This window comes from Lepisosteus oculatus, chromosome 4 (genome assembly GCF_040954835.1).
Source record: "Lepisosteus oculatus isolate fLepOcu1 chromosome 4, fLepOcu1.hap2, whole genome shotgun sequence".
NCBI classification, from domain to species: Eukaryota; Metazoa; Chordata; class Actinopteri; order Semionotiformes; family Lepisosteidae; genus Lepisosteus; species Lepisosteus oculatus.
The window spans coordinates 36,426,202-36,444,670 of record NC_090699.1 but is presented as its reverse complement, the minus strand read 5'-3'; the positions used below and the strand labels follow the sequence as shown (position 1 = coordinate 36,444,670).

The following is an 18,469-nucleotide window of genomic DNA, read 5'->3' as shown; positions in this document are numbered from 1 at the left end:
CAGCCCACAGATAAAATGTTTTTCAGCTGGTTGTATGGCAAAAAAAATCTCTTGTTTAAACAACTTAACACTTCTTTACACAGTTTAGTACAATGTAAAGAGTAAATTACAAAAAAATCCTGTAATTTAATTGGTGAATAGTGCTGTTAACCACTTAATTACTTGCTGATGGAATTTTTTTTTTTAAAACATTCCACGTAGCTGAAATTATTTCTCTAGTTTTTGGTATAGCTTTCCTTTCAGGTATGTACAAAATGCTGCCCAGCACCATTTGGATCGTACAGCAAAAGCAAATAAGAATACTGAGAGAAATAATGCATTGGATGTCATGCTGACATGAGCTTCGTGGACTGGAATGAAATGCTATAACAGCCACGGAACATTTATTTTTTAAGGATGATCAGTGTTGGCTTGAGATCAGATTTATGTTCTCCCTTAATCTTTTCATTTAGGTTCACTGCAACATTTTGCATCTAGAACTGGGGCTCAGGAGATTTCTGTGCACCGAGGGTTGGCTTGTGTTCTGTGTTTCTAGTTTTTCTCCAAAACCAGTTCTTATCTCATGGTCACTTGGAACAGGGTCCACTAAGGACTCTGAGTCTAAGTAGGCTAGAAGCTGATGCCAGCATCAGCCACGGTTCTCACGGTTCGGATGGAAGGCTCCGGAGACTGATTCTGGTCAGAATTTGGGGATGCGCTTGTCATTCTGGACATCTTCGTTTGCTTCTCCCCCAGGGCTGGGTGGCATGGATGGAATAGGGCCAGACTACTAGATTAAAGAGCAAGTGGGTAGGTCAGGAGTTGGCTGGTGTGATATGTAGCAACTGTTTATTTGTCAAAAAGTCGTGCAAATTTGGAATCTCTCTGGAAGAGTACGTGGAAAGTGCATTTTGAACTCCCTAGCCTAAACTCTCCAGATTCTCAATTTCAGGCTGACATTGCTGCAATAGCCATTATGCTTGGATCGACTCTTTCTGTTGATGTTATGTTGTATAATTACTACAATTATATCTGTTGCTAGTTTTCTTACATTTGAAAAAAGTTAACTTTCAATTGAAGCAGAGTACTCTTTCAGCTTCATAGATCTTTTTGTTTATCTATCACCCCAAGATGTTTGTTGATTCTATTTAAAAACATTTCTTACATGTCAGACAGGCAGCAATTTTAATTATGTGAAAGGGCCTTGTATGTGTTCAAGGCCTTTTGTCACACTGTAGCTGGACTTTCTTTGGCTTTTCATAAAAAAAAAAACCTTCCGGTTAGTTCTGCTGCACTGAACTCTTTTCCCTTTTCTGGCGTTTTTAATTCATTCTGAATTGTGACCTTGACTGATAACAACGTGATGGCTAATTGAAATAACGAGCTCCAGATACAGCACGGCAACTGTGCCGCCTCGTACCAGCAGGCAGTTCATGTCGTGCACGTGACTGTGAAGTGACCCAGACTGGCCAGAGCTACCGAGAGGCAGTGGCCCACACAAAGGGAACGCCATAAGCCTGGGTAAATATAAAGTTGGATAAATATAGAATAAGCCAGAGACCCTCCCCTTCCTTCACTCCATTGAGTGCTCAGACTCTCCAAATAATAAGCCCAGAGCTTTGCTGAAAATAGCTACAGCTTTCTGCTGTAGATTTCAGGAAGTGAGAGATGGAATAATGTGTCAGTGAAACCTTGTGCAAGTTCCTTTCAGTCATGGTTCCAGAAGATGAGACTTATTTTCCATTAAGGAAGACCTGCACAGACCTAGATCTGTTTGTATGAAATTTCAGTTTATTTACCAGCTGGCACAGTTCATGCTTCCAGTGGCGTAAACAGTGAAAAACACAAAATCCTAATGACATGGATGAAGGGCAGTGGGTTGTATCTGACCAGCCACTCGGAGTGTCATGGGTTGACAATAGCTGTGGCATCTTAATGAAAGTGTCCTCGTGCATACTGGAATGCCCCTCAAAAGAATCCTTATTTTTTATAAGCCTGAGGAGATTTGCTTAACTCTCCTCTCTTAACAGCCGTTTGAAGCACACACGTTTACTGTGTTTTATAGAACTGTCTGATATTTAACTCTTTATATCCATACAGTTTTATCTGTTATACTGTATATGGATATAACTTGTAGTGATTGCCTTGCTTTCTATCTGTTAAGCTGTTGCACCCCTGCACTCGGGTGCAGTGTTGTGCAATATTATAATATGTCCAGATGCGCACACCGGCAGCCTCCAAGAACAGTTTGCAGAGCTCCAGTAATAATAATAATAAAAAACTTTATTTTATATAGCGCCTTTAAAGGTGGCTTCTCAAAGCGCTTTACAGGATGACAATAACAATAAATAAGAAGACTACGACGATAAATAAGAAGATTTCACAAGATAGGACACAATTATAATTACAACAATACAACAATAATAATAGAGGAGACCGTGGAAGGTGGTATTAAGAAGAGCAGAGGGGTGAAGAATTGAACCAGTTAAGTAAAGGCTTTTCTGAAGAAGAAGGCTTTGAGTCTAGATTTGAAGGAGTTTAGAGAAGGTGACTCTCTCATATCCTTGGGCAAAGAGTTCCAGAGCTTGGGGGCATAGCAGGAGAAGGCCCTGTCGCCCATACAATGTAGACGGGCTTGGGGGACAGTAAGGAGGGCAGAATTTGAAGAGCGGAGGTTGCGAGGTGGGGAGTGGGGCGATAAAAGTTCAGACAGGTATTGAGGTCCAAGCCATGTAAAGCCTTATAGGTGAGCATGAGGATTTTAAAGTCTACGCGGAATTTGACCGGAAGCCAGTGCAAGGACTCCAGGATAGGAATAATGTGAACACTTGCACTAGACCTGGTAAGGATTCTGGCTGCTGAATTTTGGAGCTTGTCTGCAGCTTGTTCAGAGTAGATTTAGATACCCCAGGGAGTAGAGCATTGCAGTAGTCAATTCGAGAGAATACAAATATGTTGATCAGCTTTTCAGCCACAGTTAATGATAGCATAGGGCGTAGTCTTGCGATATTTCTAAGGTGAAAAAAAGATGTTTTGATAGTATGTTGTACATGTGAATTGAATGTTAAGCCAGAATCGAATATAACCCCAAGGTTTTTCAATTTTGATTGAAGCTCAAGTACAGAGCCATCTACAGACAGGGTTACAGGACTGGCTTTACGAAGTTGATGGGGGGTACCAATAAGCATGACTTCAGTCTTGTCACAGTTAAGATGAAGGAAGTTTTGAGTCATCCAAATTTTTATGTCAGATATGCAATTAGATAGAATAGAGACAGCCACATCAGTGTCGGGTTTGGTATGGATGTATATTTGAGTATCGTCAGCATAAAAAAAGTAGTTTACAAAATTGTGTTTTCCTTTATTTCAAATTGTGACTCTTCTTAGCTGTTGTGGGGGATATGATGCAATGCCTTCCTCCTCTCCCTAAAAGGGCATAGAGGATGTCTGGCTTCAGCAGCAGCATGGGTTTGGCTGGAATGGAAAGATTTATCCTTTGATCAGGCAGGAAACTTGAATGGTATTGTGTTATTTGGAGTTTCAAGTGTTAAAAAGGCTTTAACCTTGCTCACTTTTGAATCTTCTGTTCATGGTTCAGTAATTATTTGCATACCTTTGAATAGTTTTTTCTTCATAGAGACCTTGGAAGCTATCAACAAATAATATTCTGCATTTTGTTTGTGTTAAAGGAATTTCAGAGACTGTGATTGCTTTCATTTTAATGTTTCCAGAATCATTTCAGTACACATTGTTATATGTCCTTTCTGAAGCCGGTCACAAGGACAAGCTTCCCTGTTGATCTCTTGAAACTGAACGCAATCTGATCAACCATGTCAAATATAAAAGCCAAATCTTTCACATATTTTAAATTAATTCAGTGTAGTTATTTATTAGAGTAATAAACTGAGTTATGGATTCGGTGCCTATGTGAACCTTAGATACAGAGTAGAATGTCTCATTGCCCACTTAGTTATGAAACACTTTTCATACGATTTAAACTGATCTTGAAAAAAAAACATTACAAAATCAAGCTTGTTTTCTATAAAATTATTTTAAATGAAATGTTTTGCTCACTAGCAAGGTATGCCATACTGTATTGTCTTAACAAAGGGCACTTTGAGGTAAAAGTAGAAGTACTAACTATCAATTTCAGAATATCTTGTTATGCAGAGTAACTTGTAAAACTTTCAACTTTAGAACAATTTTGTAATATTTTCATAGCTAGAGTGACAATTTACAATTTTTAACTTTTTAACAGTCTTCCCATAAACGATGAATTAGCCACCTAATTATCTGACTGTGACTACTTAGGATAACTGTTGAATTGTTTCTTAATTTCCAGTTTTGCTCAACACAGTTCACTTTTAACTAGAGCATTTAGGATGGTATAGATCCTGCCTGTAGCACTTCTAGTTAGTTTGTGTATGGTATAGTTCTTTTTAGTTTATTGATCTTGAGATGCTGTGCCTCCCTTCCTTCCAAAAAAAAGAAAAACCTTTTATTTATTTTATGTAGCCCAGCAGTAATCTTTGAGAAAATGCCTTTAGCATATAACGGTAAGATCTTGCTCCTGATTTAACTATTGACTCCCTAGATAATAATAATAGCTTACACTTATATAGCGCATTTCTGGACACTCCACTCAAAGCCCTTTACAGGTAATGGGGACTCCCCTCCACCGCCACCAATGTGCAGCCCCACCTGATGACACTGATGATGACACTGGCTTCATTGTTACTTTATTTTAATTTCTTAAGCAGCATTATGTTCTCTCAGTGGTTCAATAAGTTGTTATTTTTATTTTACAGGCTCAGAATAAACAGACAGGGATCCTGGCAGCCGCAAAGGTGATCGACACGAAATCAGAGGAAGAGCTTGAAGACTACATGGTAGAGATTGATATTCTGGCATCATGCGACCACGCTTACATAGTCAAACTGCTGGATGCTTTCTATTATGAAAACAAATTGTGGGTAAGTACTTGTTTCTGAGAAAACCCTCCTTGTACCGATTTTGTCCACTCACGTTCACCTTTTTAACAAAAGGACAGTAGAGCACTGAATGTACCCATTCAGTGGATGAAATACATTTTGAGTGAAGTAATTTTGCAATATCCTGTTAGGGGAGCTGAACTTATGAGCAGAACTGAGATGTGTCTTGAGAAGTGCATGTTCCTGTCCTTGAGAGTTGTGGAAAGTGCCACCTAACAGTGACACAAGATTTCCGGACATCGGGGAGTTAACAAATTTCTATGATATTGCAGTTCTACTGTCTTTTCCCTCTAAAATAACTAATGAACCTGGCAGGTCTTAAACTTAACCAGGTCATTCTAAAAACAACACAAAAAACGGATATTAGCTAATACATGAACAAATGCTGTATTACCTTTTTAAACTTTAAAACCTACTCTCTAAACAGTTTTCTTAATATCATTTAATTCAGTCATTCATATCATGTAATTACTTTTAACTAGATCATTGTAAAATTAGGTTTTGCCCTTGTCAAACCTAATCATGGTAGTTAACTAAAATTTCTGATGATGTCTAAAAAAGGACTTGTAGTTGAGGTAGTTTTGTTCTGAGGAATGACGGCGTCATTGTTTTTTCTATTGCTCACATAATTAAATGCTCCCAGCAAATCCAATATTTAAGTTAAAAGGTCTTATTGGTAATATACTACTATGAAAAAGTAAAAATGTTTGTGACTTCATAAACTGCAGGCAGAAAAGCTTGCATACCACCTCCTCTTCTCTGCCTGTCAAGGTATTCTTGCACAGTGCATCAAGACTTTATGCACATCATCATCACTTTGTGGTATCATTAGTCTATATGAATATTTAAGTACTTTGTTTAAATTATGCAGGCCTCTTTTGAGTGCCTGTCATCACTACTTAGTCTTCTATTAAATTCTCCCCCTGAAATGTTCCATACCAAATCGCAGGCAAGTTTTATACGGTGCTTACTAGAATGCAGTTCGTTAGAAATGATTTGCCAAGAATGAGATTGAAACAGTTTCTGTTTTTGCATTACCAGATTGTTGTGGTGTTGAATATGATGGTTTAGGCTTCTGATAGCTTGGTTTGCTAATGTTTGTAGTTTAAATAGAATCTCTTTAAAAGCAAAATCCAATGTCGTGTTGACCAAGTGGTTTCAGGTAACGTCCTCTCCTGTATGCATACATGAGAGACCAAGAGAAGATTATAAATGGTTTGGGAAAAATGTTCATGAATAAATTAGCAGCACATTCAGTGTTTCATTCCCAGCTCGGCCTGGGAGTAATTTACATTTATCATCCAGTATTAAGAGACGTGATGAGCACACAGAAGTGTTGACAGTATAAAAATGTAAAGCTATGGTGTAGTTATCAGTAGGAATGTATCCGTTTACCCTTTCCTTTTACTTTTCTTCTTGCGTGCAGTTCTCAAGTAACGTTGTGCTTCACAGTGTATTCGCTGCTAGGGTGTGCATTGATTTTGATGTGATCTGATACCCGAGGCATTGAATGGATCAAGCCATTGGCAGTGCTCCTGGGGATGTCAGGGCACAGGGATGACCTTGAACCCCTTTATTGCTTGCGCCTTTTGAAAGACTAGTATTGCCAGCGTAGAACAAGTTTTTAACCTTATTTTCTTCAAGGATTGTCTTTTTATTCAGAGACGTCACATTTTTTACTTTTCCAAGGAATGATTTTACAAACTTTAAACCAAATTTACAAGTGTTTATTAGCATATTGCTCAAATGCCCTTGTTTCATTTTCTACACACTGTAAAATATGCATGTTAATTACTTTCATCTATCCTGCAGAGTATGTATGAATTATAACCTACCTTAGTCACTTGAAGACAGGGAATATACTGGAAGATGAAAGGTCTTTATCACATTGAAATGTGTTTTTCTTTCCACTGGATACGACAGTGTTATTGTAAGTGATTCAGTTTTGTTAAGATGTCCAATACATTGCAGTTCCAGCTATGCTGAAAAATATCGAATCCAGTCAATCTTTGTGCCACCTTCACAACACTTCGATGAAAAGCTTTCTTATTTGTTGGGGGGAAAAAACATACCTAATATGACCAGATGAAATGGGGTAATAAGAATATTGCAATGTTTACCATAAAAAGTGTCAATTCTTTCAGAGGAATAGCTAATCTACAGAAAATGGTTTACCAATCTAAATCTTTATTTTGAATTTAATGTCCGTTCCAAGCATTAGATATTTTTATAATTGCAGAATGATGTGTACCTTTCATTATAGTTTGCTTCTGGTTTCTGTCAGCTGAATAATTTAATTTTAAGTATTATGTACTTAAGAGGATTCACTGTTGCTTAAAAAAAGCAAGATAGAGTAGCAGTAGTTTTTTTTAAAATGCATTATAGAAGATTAAATGACAGCTTTCTCAGTCATTAAAAGTGATCATGGTCAAGTTATTTTTAAAGTAATTTATCATCGTTTCATCAGATACACCCTCAACGTTTAAGACTATACAACAAAGTTTATTATTCATAGGTACAGGATTTAGTTTTAGGGGTTCTCTAGTTCTAGTTCTCAGTAGTGGTTGGTACCAGTATTTTAAGAACGAAAAATGTTAAGATCTGCAGTTTGCCTGGAGGCTTTATGTGAAACAGTTGTCAGTATTAGTCCTAAGGCAGCCATCTGTCTGATAAAGAGGACCTGTGCATTACTTTGCAATGGATGTTGAACTGGAACTACCTTTTTGTACATTTGCCGCTGTGGGAGTCATTAGTGAAAAGTCTGTACTAGTTTTGTTTTTTTAAGTAACTTGGGAATAAAAAAGCCTTTGTGCACAAAAAGGGTGAAAGAAAGCTTGAATGCTAATTAGACTTCACTGAGCTGTAGCTGCCTTCCCAGTACCACATGAATGGGTCTTAAGAGGTTATATCCACAATGTGGTGAGAAAACCACAAGCTTTTCATTTCCCAACTTACTGTTGTGATTGAACTGTGGGAGCTATTGTCAGTGAAGTCAGCCTTGCTTATGATAGCTCACCCCATTGAAACAACAATGAGGGGCACCAGCATGAATAATTTTGCCTGTTATTTCCTCCATAATGCTTATTACTCACATTTCCAAGAACCCTTAAAACGATTGCATGTGGTTGTGGATCGGTAGAATACACAAGAATTGTTGGTAACTTTTTATTTCCTTCACAGTCCTATAGTGTGATTTTGCATATGCAATTTCAGTTTTCTCGAAAAATGTGTTTTTAAAGTACTGTATTTAATTTCCATTTTTAATCACTTAAGAAAATGTAGTTCAGTAGGTTGTGATAATAGAATCTTGCAATTTTTGTAAATGGAAATGCTATATACATCAATCCATTTCATCAAGATTACCATTGAATTTACTGCTTTGTTGTACTACCAGTTAATTCTTATCTGTTTTTATTAATACTAAAGAAATTGCCTTCCTTCTTAAGGAAATGATAATTCACTGAGTCACTGTGGTGATGTATTGGTGAGTCATAATGTAAGGGTTCAGAAAATATAAACGAATAAGCATGATCTTGGTTACCATTCTAAAGAAAGTGAAATGCAATTCTGATACAGATAAAAAGTGTTCATTATTTCCGTACACATCCACGAAAATAAAGAGTAACATGAGTTCTGTTGTAAATACATTGTATAAATTACACTGCGTGCCATGTTGGAGAACATTGCACATTTTCACATTTTCTCTTTAGGAATATACTTTTAAAAGGAGGGAAATCAACTGCATGTGTTGATATTATACAACTTAAGTAATCCAAATACTGTCCATGGCTAATTTTAGTCTCCAGAACGTAAATAACTAGACAGGCACAGACGCAAGTAATCCCAAGACACTGAATTATGGTTAATTAATTGCTTGTTTTAATTTGTCAGGAACCTCTTACACTCTATCCTGATAAGTGCTTCCAGCTATGTTATTTGTTTTAAACTTTTCTTTAAACAGACTTTAGTTATCTTCTTTGACAAGCCATCAGTATTTTAGTCAGTTAAAAGGGTGCATCTTGTGTTGAGGTTTATTATTGTATTGTTCAGGTATTAGCAACAGTGAATTGGGAATGACTAACTCCCTGTCTATGTACTATTTTCTATATACTTCCAACGTTACATGTAAACCACCTGGTATGCATGGAAACTCTAATCCTATTTGGAAGCCTAAGTTGTGGCACAGTATGCTTTGTTAAGGAGCCCTCCTATAAACCCTCTTACGTCATCAGCCATATTGAGAGATGTAAAATCTTTTAATACCCAACATGTTTCTTTCTTAACTGTCTCGGTCTTTAATCGTTTAGAAAGCTTGTAAGGAAATATAATCATTAGGGTGGGCTGTTTTGAAAGAGGTTCCGCCACAGTGCAACTTTAAATTCGCTGCTCAACCACTTTCCATATACCTTTTTCTTACAAGGCTTACCATGACTGTTGCATACATATGTGGTTTTGCATGTTTACATGGTGCTAATTGTAATAAGAAATTGTTTTTTTTTGTAACTGGTAACTACAATCTATAGTTCAAAATGCAGTCATGTGTGCCTCATAACCAGCACCAATCCTAGTAGGGTCTGTCTTGGATTCTTTACAAAAACCCATCTAGCTGTATAAAGGAACAGCACTGAAAGAAAGATTATGACATAAAGTAATTTTAATGTTTAATGAAAAGTATTTTCTGTCCTGCAGATTTTGATCGAGTTTTGTGCTGGGGGAGCCGTAGATGCAGTTATGTTGGGTAAGTATTTTCTGTCCCAAAGATTCCTAGCATCTGAAATCATATGAAAATAAAATCCATAGAATTGGAATCTATATTCTCACACATCTGTTCTAATCTTTTGAACTTTATAGCTTCTGAATTATTTCACCTTTACAATTCATTGTTGAAATGCAGTTTTATAGACTTAGAGACCACCGTTTATCTATATTCCAGGAAATTCCTCACTGCCTTTTTCTAGACCGCTACACTTTTGAAAGTCTCCTTAGTTGTGCTTATGAAGGACTCCATATTCTTCTCCAGTTAGGAAATGCATCCAAGGATTGTGGCTTTTCCTGCCAATGGATAAAGCCCGATGCTCACAATTAGTATAATTCAAAGACATTATTGCTACCACAGAATTAAAACAAAAATCTTGTGGCCTTTTCTTGTTTTTTAAACACATCAGCATTTTCAGTAGGTTACTTGAAACAGTCTAGAAAAGTCTCACCACAGCCTTTAACTGCTTTTTATTCTGCTGATGTTCACCGCACTGTTTAATAACCACTTGTAACTAGACCTTGATGCCTGTCGACTGCCTGTATACCAAGATACTCAGCTGTCCAAGGTCTGGTGTTTTTCCCTCACTGATAAACTGAAAACAAGAAACTGCATTTGTCCCGGAGGGAAAGATTTCTAAATGTAATACGTAGCTAGAATAGTGTAATGCAATGAATAATGAATGTTACTGTTAAACTGTATTTTGACGATAGATTTTTGAAGTAAGGTTTGAAATATTTCTTTTTTTTTTCTAATTGCAGAGCTAGAGAGGCCTCTGACAGAGCCCCAGATCCGGGTCGTGTGTAAACAGACTCTGGATGCCTTGAGTTACCTTCATGAAAACAAGGTTATTCACAGAGATCTGAAAGCAGGGAATATCCTCCTGACTTTAGATGGAGATATTAAACTGGGTATGAGCTCTTGGCATGTACTGTTTTTTTAATTTTGTTTGGGAAGAATCGCTTTTTGTAGGCTTTTATTACAGAGCCAAGAAAAGATTTGTGAACCCCCTAGGCTAGTCCTTACTCTCATATTTTATACCAGAAACATGACTCAATCTTTGTGTAAGTCTTAATAAAAGTGGGATAACCTGATTAAACAGATGTAACACAACCACATAAGATGTACTTGGATTATTTAATTAACAAAATTCTACAAAAGTAAATCTCCTCCTGTGAATAGGAATGTAAACTCTTGCCATCTGTAAATGTTGGCACCTCCTTCAGCAGCACTGACTTGAGCTAGACGTTTCCTCTAACCGTTTATCAGTGACTCGCATCAGCTTTTAGGAATTCTGGCCCATTCTTCTTTACAGAGCTGCTTCAGATCAGTGACATTTGAAGGTTTCCTTTCATAAATAGCTTGCTGTAGTTTAATGGGGTTTAAGTTTTAAGTTCTGGCTTAACCAATCCAAAATTTCATTTCCTTCAGCTGTTTCAGATCTGTTTGTATGTATGTTAAGGATCATTGTCATGCTGAATGAACCACTTTTAGCTCAATTTCAGCTAAGAAATTAATAGCAAATTCTGGAGGAAAATGTCAGGCTGATACAGTTCTGAATTTATGGCTCCATCAATGATGCCAAGTTATCTTACACACGAGGTAGCAAAGCAGCCCCAAACTGCAGTGCTCCTACTATTATGCTTGACGTTGGCAGGTAATTGGCCCTGGGTCGAGTCAGCATGCTCTTATGCATTTTTCATCTGTACACTATCGATGTCACAGTAGACTGATGGAGCTCTAAATGTTTAGAAATGGTGTTGTAACTCTCTCCAGACTGAGCATCAACTACTCCTTTCTGGGATCCTTTGAAATCTTTACACAAAGTGTTTCCACTAATCTATATAGTGAATACCAAACTCGCAGTTTCTGACCCTTTTTTGTAAGATGGGGCTGCCCAACCTTAGTCCTTGTTGAATTCAGTCCGGTCATTTAACCCTATTTTTTTCTTTCACACAGTCTGATTCTTCCACCCATCCATTTTCTAACCACTTTATCCAATACAGGGTCACAGGGGAGCTAAAGCCTATCCGAGCAAGCAATGGGTACAAGGCAGGATACACCCTGGATGGGACGCCAGTCCATCACAGGGCAGACACTCAGACACAAACATGCACAGCCGTACAACAGAGCCAGTTTTCCCTGGATGCGTCAGCACAGCTAATCATTGCACCACCATGCCACGAACTCGGCATCTTAATTATTTTTTTCTACATCGTACACCATTGCAGAAAACAATAAATGAAAAAAAACATTTTCCTTAAGCAGAAAGAAACTAATTTCCATAATTACATTGGGAGTTTGCAGACTTTTCTCAGCACTGTATGTCCACTTCTTCCCTAGACTTCACCTTCCAGGTGACTGTGCTTTCTATTTTTCTAATTAAAATTGAGCAGAAAGAGTTGAAATCCTAATGTTAAGTGATTGTTTTGAAACTTTTTAAGCTTGTCTGGGGTTTGTGATTTTTTTTTTTGTACCACCGGTTTGGATCAGGAAATAATTTTTATGTTAATTGGCAGCTAACATCAATTATGTCGTTGCATGGCAGCGATGCTTGCAAATATCAAGACATTCTAATCTTTAATGTTGTTTTTTTTATTCTCCAAAAAATTAGTTTTGTTTTCTGTTTCTATGCACATGATTATAGACTTCTCTTGAGATTTAAATAAATCTATTCACTATTTCATGAGCCGCACTTACCATTTAACCAGGATCCTAAGCTTAGAATGTCATTCTTTCTGTATCACAGAAGTATCATGGTACACAAAACAATTGGAATAATTGTGGCTGTGCCCTAGATTACTCGCAAAGTTCTTCCCTTTAAAAGCTTGTGGTGTTTGTTTTCTGCTCTTTAGCCAAACTTGGCTCTTAAACAAGAATGATTGTGCTTTTCAGCTGACTTTGGCGTGTCTGCTAAGAACACAAAAACACTACAGAGAAGAGATTCTTTTATTGGGACACCGTACTGGTAAGCTACATTTTTATTTTCCATGATAGTTTTAAAGCGGTGCATTGAAACCTTAAAAGTTTTGTTAAGCCTGAAGTAAAACTTAGTTGTTTAAAAAAGGCAGTTGTTTTTCAGTGCTGTATATAAGCATGTGCAGTTGTTTATGACCTACTGTGTATATAATGTCTTTATTCACAGGATGGCTCCAGAAGTGGTAATGTGTGAGACTTCCAAAGACAGGCCCTATGATTACAAAGCTGACATCTGGTCTCTGGGAGTCACTTTAATTGAAATGGCACAGATAGAGCCTCCTAACCACGAGTTGAATCCAATGAGAGTTTTGCTGAAAATAGCCAAAGCAGACCCTCCCACATTGATGCAGCCATCACGATGGTGAGTTTTTCATTATAAATAAAGCTCATCTTCTTCTCTAAGTTAACTATTTGGTATACACTGCTGTTGGTGTCAAAAATACTGCCAGGCTTCTCCGTCTGGATCCTATAGACTCAAGTGTCTGAAGGTTTTCATTGCACCTGAGCTCTTCATTACTTAATAGACCCTTTCTTGAACTAATATTGTGATTAATATGGACATTATATTATTATCGGTGAACCCAGGAATTTCTTAGCCGTTTGAACTGATCTCTGTGGTCTTGCAGGTCTCCAGAGTTTAGCGATTTTCTTAGGAAAGCGCTGGATAAGAATGTGGATAACAGATGGAGTACCTCCCAGCTCTTGCAGGTAAACATCAGACGTTTCACGTCCCTGTGTTTCATTTCATATGTAGCCTTTGGTATAACTTGTATTTCAAACATGCCAATTGCCCCTTAAGAAAATAAAAAGTCTCTTCTTTGCACAAAAATGCTCCAAGCATTAGAAACTTTAAATTTCCTGCCTTCTAAAATTAAGGTTGGTACTAGCTTCTCCTTTGCTGGAGCTTATTTTGTTTTGGTTAGGTAAAAATCTTGTAAGTGCAGTACATGCAGTGTTTTGTCTTCTCACTCCGAGTAAACCATGTTCTGCCCCCTGGTGTTCAGTGTATAAGATAAAGCCATAGATGGGTAAAAAATAAAATAGGAAAGCAGATGTTCCTGTTGGCCACCTGCTATAAAGGTACTGTGGCTGTTTACAGCAGATGCCTCTCCAATGTGTCTGTTGTCTAAGGTCAGGGAATGTCCGTGCTTATCTACCTACGTCAGATGTAAGGACCCCTTATGCTCAGGGGTTTATATAGCCCTTGCGAAGTATACCTCTGCTTTAGTTCATTACAGACACTGCAGGGAGACGCAGACTTCTGCACATTGCTATAAGCTCAGCTGCTTATAAGCAATAAAGTTTGGTGCTTTGTAAAACAATTTTATAGCTCTGTGCAGAAATATCCATTTTATACATGGGCTGGAAAATAAAGCAGAAAAACGTACCTACAATGAAGATTTTGATATCCAAGAAATTTCATCTTCTTAGTCCTGCCATAGCTTTTGTACATCGTGTTGCGAAACACAAAAAGGTTAGTATTTGTTCTACATTTGTTTTATTTAAAACAAAATATAGCCTAGTTTTGCTGCTAAGCACAGCCATTAATACAATAAATTAATTGATAAGTTTAAGGGAAGCAAAGCAAGAAGTAAAGGTTTTAATTTAGAGTTGCCAAGCTCTCCTGATCTTATATCAACAATGTGTTGTGCAGTACTAGGATATTTTGTCTTTATTTACCTTGGGAATGTGTATGAACCGTCTCTGACGGGATGTGTACTGCTGATGTTATTTTAATGTTTTTGTTTTGTTGACTCCCTGTAACTATGTACATTGCTAGTGTGCGATTGAAAATACAAATTATTTTTTCCCTTGAAGGAAATCTTATAAGTTTAAGGACATCTGTGTAAACCATGAAATTAGTATAATTTGTTTTATGGTTAAACAGCAGCTGCAGACATAGACCAACAATGACTCTTCAGCTTTTTTTTAGGAAGGGTGTACAGTAATTTTAAAGGGTATCATTTGCTTCCCAGATTTTCTTGTTGAGATTTTGTTTATTGCTGATTCAACACATAACACATTATCCATTCACTTTTCAATGTGGAGCTTCAGAGAATATTTTGATGTCATTTTCAGATCTGCTTCCATTTTCTTGAAAAAAACTGTGATAGACATTTAATTTACAACTTGAATATTTAAAATAAATCTGTGCCTATTTGGCTAAGTGAAAAACTTGAATTGCATTTTTGTAATTCACTTGTATTTCCCATGTATAAGGTAGACGAACGAAGGGAGAAAGACAGACAGGCAGCACCTGACATGTACAGTATAATAAGTATCTGCAGGGCAGCTGGGGTTACCCAGGATTACTTGTAACAGTATGTTGATTGTGTATTGTGAGCTGCTTATTAGCCCATTGACAAATTTAGAAGGCATGATCTGTGCTAATGTCCATGTTAGATAAGAGCTTGGAGGAGTGGATTAATATCTCATCCTTACATAAAAGCAGTTATGTCAGTTGCATTATGAAAACGCCTTAAACTGAGTCATGGAAACGGAACTATAAGGAGCAGGACAAATTACCAAGCCTAGAGAAGACATGGAGGAAGAATAGCATCCTGTAAAAGGTGTGGAAGCCCATTAGAATGTAAGTATAGTAGGTGAGAGGGCTATATACAGAAGTAGTAGTATGAAAACTTAACAGGTGATCAACATTTGGCTTCAAAGAATTGCTGGATATCTGGAAATGTTTAGTATTCTAGCCCACATTTACGATCTTCCTCATGTGTAGCTAACATTCTTTAAATTTCATTTGACAGCATCCATTTGTGGTGAATGTGGCTGATAACCGGCCTCTTCGAGAGTTGATTGCAGAGGCCAAGGCAGAGGTCACTGAGGAGATAGAGGAGGGTAAAGAGGAGGAGGAAGAGGAAGAAACGGAGCCAGCGCAGGTAAGTCCGTCGGCCCCATCAGAAAACCTCCACACAATCAGATGCAGAGAGGACTTTGTAATTTACAGGGAAACAATTGATGAATGAATAGGTCTGGTACCTGTAAAGCATGACCAAAACCCCTTTGAGGAAAATTTTAAGATCGTTTTGCACATAGTTTATTGAATGTATAATGATTATAATCATATTAATGATGATAAAACCATTCACTTTTAATTTTAAACAGCACATGTCTGGCCACAAGAGAGCCCCTTCAGACGCCAGCATTGCAAGTTCTGAAGATGAGAAGCTCTCGCAGTCTGCTTCCATTCTGGAGTCCGTTTCTGAGAAGACTGAGAACATGGAAGACCGGGCCAGTGACAAGCTCTCGGATGAGGGCATAGGCACTAGCGAAGCCGACAAAACGGAGAATGAGAAACTTAACGAGAACAATATTTCTGACACCAGCAATGAGGACATAGGCAGTGGGGAGGAGCTTCTCGTGGACCAAGAGGAAGCACCAACAGAAAGGAAGGAGGAAGATCTTGCGGAGACACCAAGCGCATCGAAGGAAGATGACACTAAGATCGAGGAGACCAAAGAATTGCAAGATGAAAAAGAAAAGGAATCTGATATGGATGAATCAGCACTAGAGATCAGCACAAAGGAGGAAGGAGAGCCTGCAGAAAGCACAGGTGAAGATGTTCCAAAGGAGCCTGCAGTTAAAGAACTCCCCTCACCAGGGCCAGATAAGGAGGCGGCTGTTTTGGTGGAAGATGGTGAAAAGGAGGAGCAGAGTAAAGCCTTGGAGGCAAAGACGGGAGAACAGGGTGAGCCAGAAAAGGTATTGCAGGAGGAGGCAGCTGAAAGGGGACCAGATCCAGTGGAGAGCTCCACTGAAACTGTCCCGGAAGAGCACGGGTCCATAGAGGAGGCTTCTCAAGAGGCTTCTCAAGATAAAGCACAAGCTGCAGATGTGGATATCAAGCCAGCTGCTGTAGAAGACCAAACCATCATTGTTACAGTGACTGAAGCTGAGAAATCCATGGAGGAAACAAAGCCTCCTGTACCTCATGCTGTCAGAAGTGATGATGAAAAGGAAGAGGAGGCAGGGAGGAAACCAGAGGATTCAATCCCTCTCAGTGCTTCTGAAAAAGGAGAGAAGGACAAAGATGTACCAGTGCGGCCTGACATTGAGAAGATTAAAGAAAAGGATTCCGATTCTGGCAGCAGTTCTGCGGCTGAAAACAACAGCATTGACCTGAATTTGTCCATATCCAGCTTCCTTACCAAAAACAAGGATTCTGGATCGGTCTCCATCCAGGTGAGTTGAAGAGACGAGGAATTATATTTTTCAGTTTGCAGCTGAGCTTGTTTTTAACATTTTCTTAACCAAGAAGATTTAACATAAAGGGAGACAAATTTCATATGCTTTCTCCAAAGGAAACAAGGCGACAGAAGAAAACCTTGAAGAAAACCCGAAAATTCATGGTTGATGGCGTGGAAGTCAGTGTCACCACCTCAAAGATAGTCACTGACAATGACACAAAGAATGAAGAAATGAGATTTTTAAGGTACGGAGCTGTAGAGGGGATGTTGTTTTTCACAGGTTATAAAGCCCTGCAGTTATCTTGTTTAGGTTCTATAGATATTCTTTTTTCTTTATTTTTTTTATAAAGCCAGATCCCAGGTAAGGGTATAAAATTCTTAATTTTCAACGATGAAAATTCTTTTTAATTCTGTACAATGAAGTGAAAATTAAATGGTCATCTATTTGAACAACAATAGAAATCCAGGTGGGCTGTATCTCAGACTTAAGAAAACAACTGTTTCTAATATAGTTCAACCAGGTAGCTGTGTCAGCATGCATAGGCTGCAAAGGAACAAGTGAACAAGCTTGTTTTTAATGTAGTTCAGCAGTTATGTACAGCAGTGCTGTTGGGTTTTACTACAATGTGTATGTAAACCTTTCTATTAAATAGTCACAATACATGACTTGGTACCACTCTGCACTGATTTCCTTTCCTAGACGCCAGGAACTGCGTGAGCTGAGATTATTGCAGAAGGAGGAACAAAGGGCCCAGCAGCAGCTGAGCAACAAACTACAGCAGCAGAGAGAGCAGATATTCTGCCGGTTTGAAAAGGAGATGACGGTGAGTCAGCCGTGACCCATTCACGGCCTTTCAAAAGTCAGCACTTACTGGGTGGGTAAGTGAAAGTCAATACTGTTACATCAGAAATGAGTGGCCTTTCCCATGTGATCTGGGTCATCTTCCTGCCACCCCACGAGCAATATTTTTTAAAAAAGATCCCTGCAAACAATGTCAAAGAGTACATTCTACGTAGCTTACTTTCATACTTGTAAAGCTCAATCTTGTCCCATTTTGACTGTTCCAATTGTAGACATAATAGTTCTGATTTGTTGACAGGGTAAAAAACGTCAGTATGACCAGGAGATTGAAAACCTGGAGAAGCAGCAGAAACAGACGATCGAGCGCCTGGAACAAGATCATACCAACCGCCTGCGGGACGAGGCAAAGCGTATCAAGGCAGAACAAGAGAAGGACCTGTCGAAATTTCAGAACATGCTGAAAAACCGCAAGAAGGAGGTAGGAAAATTCAGGCTCCCCTAGTAACCATCAGCTACGCCTATGTGTATAATGGTCTGTAGCATCCCAAACTTGTTGCCATATTGATAAGCTCTGTATGGTGTCCAGTCAGGCAGTGCTGAGTGGTTTGCTGTCTGGTGCTGGTGGTCTAACTTGGACATGGATCAGAAACGCATCTGCTTATGCTTTTCTTTCTGGTCTAACAATCTTGTTCTTTTGTTGGTAGAATTGTTTATAAAACTTTTGTGCTGTTATTGCTAAGGAGGAGCACTAATATACCAAA

The 18,469-nt window shown here is 38.3% G+C and overlaps 1 protein-coding gene across 5 annotated transcripts in view; it reads left to right on the top strand.

The window, feature by feature from the left end:
- slka (STE20-like kinase a) overlaps nucleotides 1-18,469 on the top strand; it is a 43,084-nt gene that overhangs the window by 11,482 nt on the left and 13,133 nt on the right. For all 5 annotated transcript variants that reach the window (XM_069189183.1, XM_069189181.1, XM_069189185.1 and 2 more), the window contains exons 2-12: nucleotides 4,787-4,951; nucleotides 9,659-9,707; nucleotides 10,487-10,636; nucleotides 12,621-12,693; nucleotides 12,871-13,065; nucleotides 13,331-13,412; nucleotides 15,467-15,598; nucleotides 15,825-16,901; nucleotides 17,021-17,151; nucleotides 17,607-17,730; nucleotides 18,007-18,186. In XM_069189183.1, coding sequence (XP_069045284.1) covers nucleotides 4,787-4,951; nucleotides 9,659-9,707; nucleotides 10,487-10,636; nucleotides 12,621-12,693; nucleotides 12,871-13,065; nucleotides 13,331-13,412; nucleotides 15,467-15,598; nucleotides 15,825-16,901; nucleotides 17,021-17,151; nucleotides 17,607-17,730; nucleotides 18,007-18,186 — 2,358 coding nt within the window. The remainder of the gene's footprint in view (nucleotides 1-4,786; nucleotides 4,952-9,658; nucleotides 9,708-10,486; nucleotides 10,637-12,620; nucleotides 12,694-12,870; nucleotides 13,066-13,330; nucleotides 13,413-15,466; nucleotides 15,599-15,824; nucleotides 16,902-17,020; nucleotides 17,152-17,606; nucleotides 17,731-18,006; nucleotides 18,187-18,469) is intronic.